Below are 15,432 nucleotides of genomic sequence, written 5' to 3'. Positions count from 1 at the left end.
ACTAATCGTTTCCGTATGCTAGCTCATCGCTAAATAATAACCTGAGTAAGCACTGAGGCTGATTCGATAATCCTCAGCGAAAATCGTGAATATTGTGCAGGGTAAGCGACAGCGATCGATTCGCTGGGAGTCGAAAGCGTTCACTTCGATAATTTTCTGTACTTGAGGGTAACGGTGGCATCTGGATCTTATGACATTTGAATACCCAAGTTGTGGGACCGAGGAACTCGCTCATTCCGATCGGGGTTTTGGTAATCGCGATCGGTTTTTCGGTGGCCGAGATTCAGATTCTAAGCTTCCATTGGAGAAACTTGTCGATGTGAGGGATCGGGAATGGAGAACGCAAAACTATGGGCTGACTCTCCGGGAGCGGCTAATTCGTATGATCATATCGGGATGAAGAGAAAAGATTGTGGCCGGAAGTAAGCCTTTAATCAGAGGACTCAGGTAAGTGAGGTCTGAGACATCGTCAACCACTCATGGCCCCTGAGCCTTGCGGCTTCTCACCAGCAGCGAATCGGGAATTTGTGGGAGCATATCCAGAACCGCCTTGGCCCCTTCTTTTTCGAAGAGATGGTGATCGATTCCGCCGCAGTCTCTTAAATTACATGAGGACCCGGCCAGACCTAGGGGGTCTTGTGCTTTTATTCACAGATTCAGTGCATCGTCTGATACAGTCTCGCCTAGTCGGAAGCGTATCTCAAGCTTCGATACAATTTTGGAGCTGGGCTATCGTCGAATCTAGTTCCGACATCGAGAATTCCACTGAGGTTCGCCTCGAATCCGACGAGCCTGAGTGGGTTTCGAGGCTCAACGAGAGACGCAGGAGGGGAGTTTCTTGCGAGGACAGATGACTGCTTGCGGCGACGATCAGAGCTGTCCAATCAAAATCACACAATATTTGTTTCGGCAAACTCGTCCCACGTTGGAGATGAGCTTTGAGATCGTCTTCGTGTCGACTGAAAATTAGCCGTATTTTTTCTTTGTAGGGAGTCGACAGGCTTGTGTGCGCCGCTAGGTCCTGAAAAATACGGAAAGGTTGTAGCCAATCCAGAACGCTTGCTCCCACATCGAGATTCCATTCTCCTCTTGGGCATTTTCGGGAATTAGCCGGTCATCACGGAAGTATTTCGAGTTGACTCTCCAGCCCACGTGCGTCACACCGATACAACATGAGCTCGGTCAGCGACTTGACTCGAATTTCGTGGGATGCGTTCGCCCCGAGAGAAGCAGTGTGACAAACTTAACACATGATCTCAACACCAGACGGATCACATGCTTCCGGAAGTCACGCCGATACATTCATTGAAGAGTTGACTCTAAGCGATGTCCTTCGATCCCAAATCATTCATATACATATAATGCCATGTCCGCAAGAATTCGATGCTCACCGCAGAGTTCGAGCTCGGTGATAGACAGTGATTCCGGAACAGTTCGCTGAGAGCTTTTGTGGATGCTTGGAAGTCCAACGGCGATAACTCAGCGTATTGATTCGACTGCGGTCCGTCCTTTTGTTTCCCCGAGAGGGATGCTCCGAGTTCATTCAGGAACTGTAAGGCGACCACATTTAGATCACAAGTAACGCCTCCCAGATTAGGAGCTAAAGTGACAGTTCATGAGGTGAGGTCCTCCTCTAAACGTCAGGCCACAGGCGAGCCTTGAGTTTTCGGCCTGGTTCGACCCTCTCGTCCCAGTATGTGAAGACGAGAAACATTCAGCAGAGAGAATTGCCGGAAATTGTTACCCCGATTGTTACCCGATTCCAAAGCCATGATAGAGTTCGGTAGAACGAAGGGTCCGATAAGAACAACGTCGACGCTCAAATGGCAGCTCAGTAGTCGAACGGCTACTGCAGAGCGGAATTAATCAAGAAGGCGGCGATGTCGCCTTTTGGAATTTATCAGAGCCAATCCCCTTCGGGATTGTATGCGAACCTTTTCTGCCCGTTCGAGCGGAAGTTTCTCGAGGAGAAGAGCTCCATCAGTATAACCTCGGAGCGAATCCACGGGCGCCGCCATTTAAAAGTCTGTTTACGGAGTAGAATGACTATCGTGATCTCAATCCGGTCGCTCGGCTGCGCCGCGCGGACTGCGCTGTCAGCTAGCTGTCAGTCTCTCATCAGTCTCTCCTCGAGCGGCTCTCTACAGTACTGCGGAGGTATCCACATCGGCCTGCGCGCTGAGCTAGCGGCTCCTCGCAACGCCACTTAAATAAGTGGCATTTTCATGGAATCGTATCGTCGAATATCTTCAGAACGGGTTTCGATCAATTCGGATCATAGCATCCGTTCGACGACGGGGTGAGTAGAGGGAATATCGAGTCTCGACACACTTTTTTGCCCCCAGCTCTCGATCAATTGTCTTGAGAGAGAGTCAAGACTCTCGAATCCATCGAGGATCGTGGGTTATCCCGGAAAAATCAGTGTCGGCTGCCTGTCTTCGTTTCGATAATCCGGTTGGAAAATCCCAACCATAGCGCACTCACTTTTCAATTGTATTCTAGATATTCTCATTACCTCCTTTTGTCCTGAGGTCTTGCTGAGGACGCGTCCCGAAGGATCCGTATTTTCCCCTTTCTCAGCGGGTCGGAAGCATGCCCGTGTTTCCGGGTATTCTTCCCGCTGCCCGCTCGAGGCGAGTTGAATTAGGGCAGTCTATGGTGATCGGGAGTCGAAGATCTGTCTTCGCCCGATACCCGCTCCTTATATGTACCTGAAGAACGTCGTAGGCCCAGAGACATGAGTCGACGGACTCCAGGAATTAAAGGGATAACTGACTATGGCTAGCCTAACGCGTCCCTCCGAAGAGCGCCCACCTTTCTCACCTTCATAGGTCTCTCGAGAATGATCGCAAGAGGTTCACACCCCGGAACGCTGGCGGATCTGGGGGTTATGCGCGGAGTCACTATGCCACGACCGTCGTCTGTTTTCCTTAAGAATTCCACGGCCGTCGATGAATCGCATGCTTGAGCATATGTCTCGCAGACTCGGATGATATTGACAATGTGGAGTCTATTGATGGATAGAGATAGGGATAGATATTCTATACGATCATACATGAGCACACATGTAAATGTCATAGGGATCGGTAGGTATAAGTGGAATTGTGTGCGGGAGGATACCGAAACCGACGTTGTCCCAAGCGGAAAAAATGGGCAAGAAGTACTCGAAATATTTATTTCATCAGTTGAGATGTCGGAATGGATTCCGTGAAGGAATCGGCGAGTTTCTCCTTAAAATCCATGGGATTTCCCTCGCAACCCTGGAATGTCCGCTGGTGTCGGGATTCGAGGCGGTTCATGCCTGTTCGACTCCAGCTGACGGTGGGAGTACGGCCGCGAATGGGGTTCCCTCGAGAGCTTCCCGGATTCGGTCTCTCTCGACTTGAATTTTCTCTGTTTTCTGCGCCATCTCCATCGAGTCAGTCTCCATAATTCCCTCGCATATCGCACAAAACTCTCGGATGAGGGCCTCGATTCGCTGTGGAACATGGATGAGAGATACGATTATTGGCGACTTTTACAACAGGGATTTCGTTCGATCTCACTCACCCTCGCTTCTTCGTCTTGTTTGGCCAGTGCCACAGTCAACTCCATCGAGATGTAACGGGAAAGTCTCTGCCTGGCCTCGGAAACGACTGATTTTGGGAGCTCCGCAAGTTCCGCGGCCTGGAAAGGGAAAAGGTTCAAGATCCGCACGCCGTGACTCATTTCAGAACACCCTTCGTAACCTTCAGTCGACCGGTCAGGGGTTCTATAGTTTCGCGACGTGACACTTACCTGTACACCAAAACTCTGGCTGCATGGACCGGGTACAACTTTGTACAGGAGTACGATCCGAGAATCTTCTGCCAAAGCGCTCACGTGGACATTTACAACCCCTGGGATCTGCGCTTCGAGAGCAGCCAGCTCGTGGTAGTGCGTAGCGAAGATGCAGAAGCTCCGCTGTTCCGTGCTTATCTCGCTGGAAATATTGTATTTGATTAGCACGACCGACATTCATCTCATCAAACGCCAGAAATCATTCGAACGACTCCATCTCATAGCGACGGAGGCTCCTCGGTGAGTTAGCACTACTTTCGAATTTCCCGCCAAACCAAGATGGCCGCGCCCTGACTGCTGTCGCGTTCGATTACGCATTACGAGCGGCAGTGCGACTCCGTTCGGAATGGAGATCTCTGAAGAGGAGCTAGAACGCATGGCATTAGATGCGATCAAGAGAGACATCGAGAGAGCGAAGATCCGGGCGAGTATCGCTGGGGCAACAGCTTGGCAACCGCCGAAGAAAATCAACAAAACCTTCTTAAAGAACTCTGTCAGGAGTGTTGAGAATGATATTCGGAGAGCCTTGGAGAAGAAAGGAGCCCATCGTTCCCGCATCAACGCGTCGCGGGGCGAACCATGTGCGGATCACCGGCGGAGGGGGAGATCACGCAGCAGATCCACAGAGAAGGTCGCTGATAGGGATCGTGACCCCGAGTCGTCTACGGTCAGAGGATCCAAGGAGAAGCATCGACTGCAGCCGCCTGGCAGGAAACGTGGCTCCGATTTTTCTCGAAGATGAACCCGCAGCTTCCGACCCGAGCTCAGAATCGGTCCACGCGTGACTCCGTTCCGCCACGGGATATCATTCGCTTCGTTCCGATTCGGAAACGAATCCGGAGGATCCGCGGACCCGGCGTGGTGTCTCCCGCGTCTCGTCCGAGCTGAGTGAGGAAAACCCTCGCTGAGCCTGCCGAGACCAGCCCCGCTCACCATTCAGGTCGGATTGAATTACTGCTGCCTGCAGGTAGCGATGAAAAACTGTACATAACTTACTTTGAGATTGCCCAGGCTAATCCCAAGCCGTCATATGTGGAGGTGCCCCTGCCCAACTCGTCGATCACTATGAGAGAGTTTTCGGTGGCTGATTTCATGATGAACGCAGTTTCGAGCATTTCGGCCATGAATGTAGACACCCCTGCGAGGATCCACGGCGTATTGAGCGGGGCAAAAGAAGGATAAAATGATATCTCGACGTCAATCGCGCCAAGCCAGAGAGTATGCTCATCCTCCTCAAATTTCTCCTGGGAGAATCTTCACATTGAAATGTTAGGAAAGTCATCATGTGCAAGATTTCCAGATCTCGCAATCATGACACTTCACGATGGGAGATTATCGAATTGGTGCGAGGACCATTTCCCGTTAGACCCCGAGAGGCCTTATTATGAAAATGTTAGTTTCCGTTTCAGACTCCTTTGTACGAAGCTCTGGTCCTCTAGGAATAAAGAAGAGAATGATTTCCACTCAAGAGCCATTCCTCTTACCTCTAACGATTTCGTCCCCTGCTCCCACGCGCGTCAGAATAGCGTCCCGCACAGATATCGTCGCTTCATCGCAAGGCACGAAAGAACCTATCTGAGCCATAACCACGCTCGTAGCGACCTGAAAAATGAATTTCGCTGGGAAGGATCGATGCGTCGAGTTTTGTCGACCCGTGACCCAAAGGTTGAGACTCCAACGTCAGCATGATGTTCTTACGGCTCTCATGAAAGTGGATTTACCGCCCATGTTCGGGCCAGTGAGGATCTGGAAGCGACGCTCATCCTTCGTGAAATGAGCATCACTCGGCACGTATTGCGATTGCTTCTTTGCCACAATCGGATGGCGGACGTTCTCCAATTTGATCTCTCCTCCCGACATCTGGAGGATCTGAAAATTCCCGACCGGGAGTCTGTGGTAGCTTTAAGTTTGGAGCGAGGGGCGATTGGATATCGGTTCCCGTGTGGATTTCGTTCTTGTTTCCGAACAATTTCGTTTCCCCGAACCGTCGGATGAACTCACCTTCGGTCGCACATAATTACCATCGACTGCCGCGACTGCCAAGCCGACCAACGCATCCAGCTGGCTGATATTGTCAGCGAGCTGATACAGCGGATCAGAATATCCAGACGCAACATCAACGATATCGCTCACTAAAGTTTCCTGCATCGTTTTGTAGTCTGATTTCGCAGCGACGTACTCGGAGTTCAGGTCGCGAAGCTCCCCGTTCGAGAATGAAACCCCGTTATTCTTCACGTCGGCGATATCGAAAGCTCGCTGGGTCTTGATTCGGTTGTATTCCTTTTGAGAGAAGAGTTCTGTGATTAGTCGGAGAAGGATACCGTTTCGCAGAGATTACCCAAATATTTGATGGGCCATCTGGAGCATTATGGATGTCGAAGCGTCGGACGTCTTCGACCCCTGCACCATCGATAACGGACATTCAACGAATTTTCCGTCGGACTTACGAAAACAAAGAGCGACGGAATCTAACCTTCTTGCTGACTCTGAAGACGAATCCTCCGTCTGTCGCGTAATCCAATTTGATCACTTTGCCTTTCTCGACGCTCAACGTTTGCGCTGCTTTAGTCAAGAGTTTCTCCGCTTGCTTTTCGCAATCTACTATGCGGTCATTGATTTCCTGAAGGAGGCATTCTCCATATGTATTGTCAATTTCATCATTTCCCCATCGTTGGCGATGAGTGATGAATCACGAGCAAGAACAACTCGGTCATTGTAGTACCTTGAGAGCCTCATCGAACGACGGCATCACGAGAAACTCCATTTTGCTCTCCGCCCTCTCGATATCGATGACTTGCTCAATCATTTCCACATACTTCTCGAAATCTTTCGTCATGCCCTGTAGGGACTTGACGATCAAATCGTCGAGAGAAGCGCATTCCCCCTGCGGTAGGGTCGATAGCACAGGACTTAGCGACCGGACTGAAAATCAGGTATGGATTACTCCAGAATAAAATCACAGTGTCATCCTTAATGGACGGCACTTTCAGTCGCGTAAGGGCCGTGTATCTGGGATTTGTTCGGGAATCTGACCTATTGTGTAAAGCTTGTACAAGTCGCTCAGGCGAACTTTCTTCTGATGCAGTTTTTTCGCCATGATGTGCAGATCAGGGAATCGTCTCAAAAAATCTTCGTGCAGAGAATGGCGAACTTCATTTGAATTCACGAAGAACTCCACGATATCCAAGCGTTCCTCTGGAAAATTTCGGAGGTATACAGGAGTCCGATCGCTTTGAGCCTATGTTCGAACACTATTCCTGAGAACGAGAACTAATCCAACACACCGATTTTGGCTGGATCGATCAGAGGTTGTTTGATCCACTCGGAGAGCAGGCGTTGCCCTCCTGGTGTTCTCGCTCGGCACAAAATGCCGTAGATCGTATCTTCTTTTGCGAGTTCATTCACTGGCAACAAATGCAGAGCGTGCACAGCGGCGGCGTCCAATCTCATCAGCGTGTCTGGTTTGAGCTCTTGCAGGGAGAACTGGGAGAACGAGCTTGGCGACGACGCGAGATTAAGGAATTTCAGGAGCGCTGCCAAGGGTTTCCGAGCTTGTTGAACTAGGAGTTCCGCTGCGATGAGAATGGGATAGAGCTGCCTCTGAGATTCGCTATCGAGTCGATATCGGAACGCATCGGAACTATATCGAAATCCTTACAGGTACAATGGTCAAGTATCGAATTCACTCACGAAGTATCTGTATATTCTTTGCCTGTTTCTTCCCGAACTTGTATATTTTCTCCAGGTCTTGCTCCAAGTTCTTGTCATTGAAATGATCCGCTGCGACTTCGTAAAAGGTGATGTTATTCCTCCGGAGGAGCTTGTGTAATTTGTCATCCATTTTTGTCGGGATGACCATCTCCTTGGGACTAATTTGAATCAAGAGCACCTGTAATGATATTCCGATTTCTCGTTGCGCTCGACCGTTCGGTCTGTGGCCCTCTTGTCGTGCTAGTGATGCGAGAACCGCACATCTCAATCCCGTCAGCTCTGCTAACTCACCTGGAGTTTTGTCAGCATCGTATTGTCTAGAATTTGTGTCACTTTCAAACGCTGTAAGACTGGGTCGCAGAAAGCGACGCCGATCAGCACGCTCTCATTTTGAGGCGTGAATTGTAAGGACGCGATTCCGTTTCGATGCGACGAAACAATCAACTGCGGACTATCGGTCGCGAACAAGACATCTTCAACTTCAACAAGGTTCCCAGGCGAAGCCGACTTGACCATTTCCCATCCATCGGGAGTCTACGGAGGATCAAACCGGATGAGCATGCATATAAGATTCGAATATTCGACAGGGCCGAGTTCTGCGAATGGAGTGCACACAACCCATCAGCTGCCACGACGGAGCTTCCGAATAGCATTAGCCGACCCATCGCGATGGCTTGTCGCTTCAATATTAGTTCGAGAAAAGTCTCTACATGGATCAGGGTTTTCTTCAGACGACTTTCCTCACCTCAGCATAAATTTCCACGCGATAAGCCTTGACGAGCAGCAGCTCTTTGAGAAATCTCTCGTAGTTTCCCTGACCGATCCATGCCGATGGTATGCCCTGGATGTTCTTGATGGAGACCTTCAGCAAACATTTAGAGGCGAGTGTTGCATCGTCGAAATGAACAGAGAAATAAGTCTGCAAATCATAACGAAGAGAGGGTTACGCAAATTGGCCTCTGAGACAGCATAGGATGCGAAGAAGAGTTTGAATGGGGAGCCCGGCGCTCACTTTTCTGTCGTAGAAGCGAACTGTGGTCGATGATTTCTGGAATGGATAAGAGGTGCAACCTAGACATTTTTCGACATGTTACTCGAGATGTTTCAGGGAAGACCAAACGGCAGATTTAATAGATGGTCGGATGGCTGAATCGTTATCGCTCCGAAGCTTTCTGCTACATATCTCCGTCATAAAATCGACGTCAGCGGACGTCAATCTGATCGATATCAGAGTCACTGATTCCCGCGAGCGACCCGATAGTGTGACGAGGGAGTGCTTTATTGCCAGCTGAGAGTGCTCACAAAGGATATGTCCGTGGACGGGTGGCACTGGTGGGAACTCTGAATAAAGCTTGCTTCATCAGGGACTCGCTGTAGGGATACCTATAATCTTTCGACACGGTTCACGAAACCCGAAACGGTTCATCGATCCTCTGTTTTGAGAAAACACGGAGCACTGAATTATGACACAACAAAGTTTATTTTAATTCTACCTCGAGTTCGTAACATCTCTTTACAAAAACATGCGCTCGAAAAATGACGCGATTGCGGAGCTACAGTTGGCCTGTCAGGGTTCCGAAACGTGACGCGCTCCGTAACTCTCACATCAACTGAGACATCTGTACAAAGGATTTATACAATGAAGATCCATCTGTATGCTGCTTGCGGGTAAGTTTCCCCGGCAAAGAGATGCGACCAGAAGCGCGTTGATGAATGCTCTCTCATAAGGATCGCCTCATTTTCAATACACATGGCAACCTCATACTGACGAATTTAAGAGGAGCGTAGCAGGATTCTTCATCCAAGACTCGTAAGACCCTCTTATTATTTTCGGAATTCCCGGTAGTCATCGAAGTCTTCGAAAACCATCTGCAGCTGAAGATAATCGTGGCTCTCCGCGGGCCAGAGAACATGGGTTACGACAGCATAAGCTAGAAAATCCGCACACGCCATGATACCGTGGATGAGGTTCTGTTTCCAGAGCGAAGAAACTTGTGACGCGACGATTGCGAGAATCGGTAGATAGATGAACCAACACAGAAGTCCGGCGGCCAAATGAAGGTAGAAGCGCAGTTTTCGAGTATTGTTCTCCAGATGCATGGTGGAACGGAGCTCGCGGAGCATGAATAGCATGAGAGCCATTCTGAATCCAAGGACGAGACAGCCGGGATACGTTTCATACTCGTCGATTTCTTTGATCGGGTCGATCTCCGTATTGACCCATACGTAGAGCACCAGATGAGCGATCAAGTACGTAATCCAGAGGAAGACCAAAACCCTTTTCCCAGCGATTTCTGATCGAGTGATTGCGTATCCTCTGCTTATCACCAATATCAGAACGATGAAGAAAGATTGCGCGAAGATGTAAGCGACTTCGCCGAAGGCTTTGAGACCTGGCAGACCTTGGCCATTCGAAGCAAACAGGATACTTTGGATCAATGTAGCGAGATGCGATACGAATTGCAGCAATATCGCCGTGAACAATATCCGTGTCAAAGGGTGTCGTTGATCGTCCCGAAAGTGGAGATGGCACTGCATCCCAAGCAAGATGAGGTACAGGAAGAAGAATATACACGTCCTTTGCAGAGAACCCTGTTCCTCGAAAGAGAACTCATCGTCGAACGCTGTCGATTCATGAGGATGTCCGTTGACCAGATGGATATCGTAGTCGATTGTGAATGCATCCTCGTTCGAGTTGTGCCAGGTACAATTCTTGGGATCTCGGAAGCACGAAACCAGCGTCACGTACCAAAAGCGAGGCGTGTGAAGATCTCTGACCGTGTAGGTGAACTGACTTGATCTGAGAACCCGGGAAGGGGTGTCTTCTTCTTCGCACAGTTGTCCTCTAGGACAAGGGAAACTCCTGAGGAAGTCTTGAGTACCGTTGACGTTGCAGTGCCGGTCGAATGCGTCTCGCTGTAATTGATGGAACATGGCACTGCAAGCATTCTTCAATCGAGTGCGATTACCCCACAGATTCAAGAAATGTTCGCGTTCCACCACAACGAGGGTCCCTCTGTGAGCCACGTTCCTGCTCGAGCTCGTGAGGTTCCCATAGATGTAGCCAAGGGTGTTCACGTGATCGTGGTTTTCGGTTTTCTCGAAGCCGAACTTGGCGACGAGTTTGACGAAATCCGAACTGTTGAAGCTGCCCTGCAGTCGCAAGCTGCTGCCGCTCAGCAACAGCTGAGCGCAAATTAACAACAGAAACATCTCCGGCGCATCCGACCCATACCACTCGGAACTCGGACAACCGAGCCTTTTGCCACACAGGACGGATCACGGGTCTCTATCAGCTATGAGCGCGACCGACGAACGCTCATGCTTGCTCTTTCGAATTTCGTAACGTTATCTCCTCCATCGCACAACACCATCGGCATAGCTCGCTTGCCCTCCCTCATTCGCCTTCTTCACAGTTTGCGAAGTCTCGCTATCGTGCCAAAAGCGTACCACCAACGAACCGTAAACAGAAGGGGGAATTGAATCAGGTTCGGGAAATCGGGAATTTAGGGACGAGGAGTCACAGAGGAATTCTGATTAGCGACGCTAGAACCGGCGCCGAGATTGAATTCTGGTCCTCCCGTAGGACGGCTCCGCAGTCAGAGGGAGCCCCCAACGATGAGCGGTGAAGCGACGCGGTACACAGGCATTTGCCCCTCGAGTAATTTTACGCAACGTTGCCTGGAAGATACTTCGAGCGCCTCAAGCCTTCTCTGTACTCACCGCGGGTCCATCTTTCAAGAAACGCAGGAAAGTCTTATCTCTGGTGACATCTGAAAGACATAAAAAACGTCCGTGAGGGAGTCAGCTGCGGTTCCACTTGCGCACGGATAAGGGATTTCTCGGCGCAAAGTTGGGCACGATAGGCAGAACACATCGATCAAGAGATTCCTTGTCTCAAGCACCTTCTAGATTCGCGTGTACTGGGGCGTCTACCATGCTGTTTGCCTTCGTGCGGTCGATTTTCTACGCGTAGAAATTGCAGGATGATGATCGACAGAAATGCGCGCCGAATGTGGTACTTTACTGTGGTACCTCGAATCCGCTATCCGGGTCTGTCGTCGGAAGTCGTCGTACAAATCGAACCGTAGCGCCGCAACGACGACGACCGACGAAACTCGGGTGCGTCGGCGGCTGACTAGGGAGAGGGGCTGGCGGGAAATTCAGGCCACCGGAACCGAGACCTATCTTCTTCGCGGTCGGAGTGCTCTAGGATGAATTTTTTCACATGGGCCAATCGACCCGGGGTTTTTCATCGGATACAATCCTGAATAATCCTCAAGGAGGATCTCCTCATCACCACAACTCCCTTTCCCTCTCCAGATCCCTCTCCCACAGATGCTGCGCCTCTGAGCAAGCGAGTGTTCGAAATGTGCATCCATGCGTTTTCGTGTGTCCATCCGTACTGGCATGTCTACGCGATTTCCAATAGCAAAATTATATTTGATATCACAGAGATCGTGAAGTTCGCGGCTATTCTGAGGAAGCGAGATGTCGAAAGCAACCAAGGTCAGTGGCTCCTCTTGATCTCCTCCCGCGGAACCATCCCTTTTCGTAAATGTCTCGATCCGACTTCTCCTCGGGAAGGAACAGCTGTTTTTAGAGTTTCCTCGACGATTCCTTGCTCGGCGAGACAATCCCAGATTTTTCCCTGCGGAGATCCCAGATTACAGCTCCCGATACTATTCTGCTTCCGCGTCTTCCAGGTGAAATATGTGCACCGTGAAGTTATGGAAGATTTCGTTCTGCCTGAGCCGCATCAAATGATTGTCAAAGTGATCGCGGGCCGCGGGAACAATCTCCACGAAGTAGTCAACGAGGCAGGTGATAAATTCCTCGTATCGATGCCGGTGAAGTTCCGCAGGAACGTCTGGGTGAAACGCGGCGATTTCGTCGTCATTGAGCCCATTGAGGAGGGGGACAAGGTGAAAGCAGAAATTATATCGATTCTGTACAAGCAACAAATCAAATACATTAAGGAAGAAGGTCTGTGGCCCGATGGCTTCTGCGACGGGAGCGAAAAGAGGAATGGAGCTGGAGATAATGACGAAGATGGAGATGAGGAGGAAATCTTCGTCAATACCAATCGAGTACAAACTACCTACGAGGAGTCAGACGAGGACGATTCTAGCTGTGATGAAGAAAACGAAGACGCAGAGAACCATGACGATAGTGAGCCTATGGAGAAAGCGGTTTGAGTCGTGTGCATCGGAAATGAATCATTTGTAAATAAACAACATTTCACGCCTGTTTCTGGGGCTTTTTTTAATGTGTAGCTTCCCGAGCCCTGAGTCGGTATTCGGAGTACCCGTTTTCAGGACGGTGTTCGAGATAAATGAGACGATGTGACCCCCCCCCCTTCCTCCCGATACCCGCATAGACGTAGTCCTGTCACGAAAAAAAACCGTCCTTCCGAAACGACCTAACTCCGAAATAAATGCGCAAAACAATGAAAGACGAGAACTGGTTCCTGCATTGACATTTCGGAATTATTCGCACTCCCGAGAGTCGACTGAAATGCGGGGGATATTTTCTTCAAACACGGAAGAAGCTCTCTGTCTTGGCCCAGACAGGATTTCCACGCTAGCGGGCAACTATGAGGGCTTGACAAAATGCTTCGTTGCGTCTCATTTCGACGGGTCCAAGAGATCGATGTAGCTGCCTTCGATGAGCGATCCGGGCGCCAGTTTCAATTTCTCCATGAATTCATGAGCGATCGCGGTGCCTTCCTCAATGGGCTGCCCGTCTTTCATCATGACTTCAAGTTCCATGAAACTCCCGAGTCCTTCGACCTGAATGATTGGAAGGGGATACATTAGCATACATTATGTCCTTCGCGGTGGCACACCGAGGGAGGCGGACGCGCCAGATGAAATCGTGTACAGTGCTCGCGCCTACACGAGTTTTGACCTGACCTCGTCGATGTGTACACGAGTCTGCCCAACGATGTAGAGATGACGCGTTTTATTCACGACTCCCCTCAGGCCGTTCGCTTGTGTGAGGAGCTCCTTCAGCTGTGAACTCGTCCCAGTACAGTCGTATTTCACAAAGTCGCTGAGTTTAGGTCCCGCCGTGTTGCTCCTTGATGTCGGAAAAGTGAAGTTCTGTCAGACTCTGTCCTCATTGTGAGATGATCCAGCTCTGAAAATAATCGTCGGCTCAAAACAGACCGAGAATAGAAGATGAGCTCGGCTGCGGATTCGTCGTTCAGAATGATCTCCCTCAATTTCAAGCGGCCGGTTTCACATTTGAAGTAAGTATCGCAGTGTTGCAGAATCTTGTGATCCGAAACCTGGGGAAGGAAGGAAGTTATGTTCTCAATTAGTCGAGTCAAGAATATATTTTGAGTGATTCGGGCGCCGCGCCGTCCGTCAGATCCTCGTGAGGTTCGGCCGTCGGTATAAGATTCACAGGAGACTTGAGCGCGATATCCGAATACCTACCTTTGAAGCGAAAAGCTGCTCGAAGAGAGCGTGGAAAGCTGCGAAATCCGTCAATCGGCTCTTTATCTCGATGTTGCTCGGCATTTTCACATACAGACGCGAAGCCGACACTTTCCCGGCAAGTCAATCTGTGGGATCTGTGGTAATAGACGCGCGCGATCTCTTTCCCCGAGTTGAGAGGGTATATAGGACGCTGACACGTACCGTGGCGCGTCGCGGCCATAAATTCTCGAATGAATTGCATTCACGATTCATATTGGAGCGTAAGTCGCTTGTGACTCCTGAGTGGGTTGGGGAATTCAGTCAACCCCATGACTAGGAACAGCTCCCTCTTCGAACAACTCTCTCAGAACTTCATTAGAGGTCCTCGGAGATTTCCTAAAGGGAGAGATTCCGGCGTCTCTGCATATTCTTCGAGCTAGCTTTGGATCCCGAGACTGGACCCGATCATGGCAATTGGTGCGGGAGGATCATCGAGAACCTTGAGCAAAATCGAGCGCTTTCGTTCTCGTGAGCTAATTTAACTGATAGAGCATACTTTATGATTAAATATCACTGTCCATTTCACCCTTATGATGCCGGTGGGCCTGCACATATTCGTAATCTGACTGTTCGCTGATCTCATCTTGATAAATCTCGGAGTCCCGAATGCTGCTCTGATGCAAGCGATGTAAAACTTGTTCGATCAATGGGTGCCCACTTCTGCCGTGAAGTCTCGGAGCGATTGGAAGCTACGCGCTCATTTTCAAATGGGCGCGCAGACACAGAACTCCTCTCTGCGCGTGTGTGCAGTCGAGTTCGCCATGTGAGATAGAAAGAAATAGTGTGAGAGCCTCTATGTTTCATTTGATGCATTCATATGCGGGGCTGGACTTGAATCGGGGGTCTCCCTTGCTGGTGTCACTTCTTCACTTTTCTACGCCGGGAACCGGTCGAGGTCATGGTGAACGGAGCGATCCGGCTCAATTGAATCGATTGTTCCGGTCGGAATACCTCAAATTTGGATTGTGTTCGAATGCTCCCTCCCCGGATTCAGTCTTCCAGATACTGACGAGACCCGAGGCCCGACATGAGTGAAGGAACGAGGAGCGAGAACGACCTCACTCCTAGCCAACGGATTCTAGCTGCCTCCACAGGTGAGTTGATGCCGTTCGCCAGGGGAGAGGACGATGGTCTTCCCCCCCAAGGATCTGGGTCTCGTTTCAATCCATCCGTGAGGAATGTTCTCACACTGACTGAGCTAGAAACTTCACGAACTTCGCTCGGGAGCTTCATTACATAAGTGCCGAGCCAGTTTTCGATGTTAGAGGGAATATAAACACACTCAAGTACCTACCTATGAGCAGCCTTCGCGCCGCGTAACCTCTAAGCAGGTCTCATGAATGATGATGATGATTATGTCGAATCCGGAAGAGCACTGGACCCTCAGTCTCAGAGGCGTATCCGAGGGGGGGGGGGG

General features: G+C 50.2%; 6 protein-coding genes across 6 annotated transcripts in view; 2 read left to right on the top strand and 4 right to left on the bottom strand.

The window, feature by feature from the left end:
- Positions 1-420: 420 nt before the first annotated feature.
- On the bottom strand, positions 421-2,148 carry LOC100909035 (uncharacterized). Its single transcript, XM_003747617.1, has 3 exons — positions 1,935-2,148; positions 1,392-1,550; positions 421-1,021 (listed from the first exon to the last, which is right to left on the bottom strand). Exons 1-3 carry the CDS (start codon positions 2,016-2,018, stop codon positions 701-703), a joined length of 564 nt encoding a protein of 187 aa, XP_003747665.1. The 5' UTR covers positions 2,019-2,148; the 3' UTR covers positions 421-700.
- Positions 2,149-3,188: 1,040 nt separating this feature from the next.
- LOC100900610 (DNA mismatch repair protein Msh2) lies at positions 3,189-11,547 on the bottom strand. The gene is made up of 17 exons (XM_029112719.1): positions 11,436-11,547; positions 11,254-11,303; positions 8,543-8,578; positions 8,267-8,449; positions 7,822-8,064; positions 7,510-7,708; positions 7,104-7,391; positions 6,853-7,014; positions 6,542-6,741; positions 6,293-6,439; positions 5,821-6,099; positions 5,518-5,688; positions 5,304-5,421; positions 4,816-4,957; positions 3,778-3,952; positions 3,550-3,666; positions 3,189-3,478 (listed from the first exon to the last, which is right to left on the bottom strand). The coding sequence occupies exons 1-17, from the start codon at positions 11,467-11,469 to the stop codon at positions 3,296-3,298; spliced, it is 2,727 nt and encodes a 908-aa protein (XP_028968552.1). The 5' UTR covers positions 11,470-11,547; the 3' UTR covers positions 3,189-3,295.
- LOC108864849 (integral membrane protein GPR180) lies at positions 8,992-11,299 on the bottom strand. The gene has a single exon (XM_018641162.1). It carries the CDS (start codon positions 10,741-10,743, stop codon positions 9,355-9,357), a length of 1,389 nt encoding a protein of 462 aa, XP_018496678.1. The 5' UTR covers positions 10,744-11,299; the 3' UTR covers positions 8,992-9,354.
- Positions 11,548-11,976: 429 nt separating the features above from the next.
- Positions 11,977-15,432, top strand: part of LOC100900469 (46 kDa FK506-binding nuclear protein) — an 11,287-nt gene continuing 7,831 nt past the window's right edge. Inside the window, exons 1-2 of the mRNA XM_003747803.2 lie at positions 11,977-12,039; positions 12,237-12,660. Coding sequence (XP_003747851.2) covers positions 12,022-12,039; positions 12,237-12,660 — 442 coding nt within the window. The 5' untranslated portion in view covers positions 11,977-12,021. The remainder of the gene's footprint in view (positions 12,040-12,236; positions 12,661-15,432) is intronic.
- On the bottom strand, positions 12,997-14,087 carry LOC100908749 (uncharacterized). Its single transcript, XM_003747615.2, has 4 exons — positions 13,974-14,087; positions 13,701-13,822; positions 13,446-13,611; positions 12,997-13,322 (listed from the first exon to the last, which is right to left on the bottom strand). Exons 1-4 carry the CDS (start codon positions 14,055-14,057, stop codon positions 13,158-13,160), a joined length of 537 nt encoding a protein of 178 aa, XP_003747663.1. The 5' UTR covers positions 14,058-14,087; the 3' UTR covers positions 12,997-13,157.
- LOC100908383 (solute carrier family 25 member 40) overlaps positions 14,753-15,432 on the top strand; it is a 2,154-nt gene continuing 1,474 nt past the window's right edge. Inside the window, 1 exon segment of the mRNA XM_029112718.1 lies at positions 14,753-15,109. Coding sequence (XP_028968551.1) covers positions 15,043-15,109 — 67 coding nt within the window. The 5' untranslated portion in view covers positions 14,753-15,042.

This window comes from Galendromus occidentalis, unplaced genomic scaffold, assembly GCF_000255335.2.
Source record: "Galendromus occidentalis unplaced genomic scaffold, Mocc_1.1 scf7180000077524, whole genome shotgun sequence".
In the NCBI taxonomy this organism is placed as follows: domain Eukaryota; kingdom Metazoa; phylum Arthropoda; class Arachnida; order Mesostigmata; family Phytoseiidae; genus Galendromus; species Galendromus occidentalis.
Note: the sequence above shows the minus strand (reverse complement) of the source record. Positions and strands in the feature narration are given on the sequence as shown.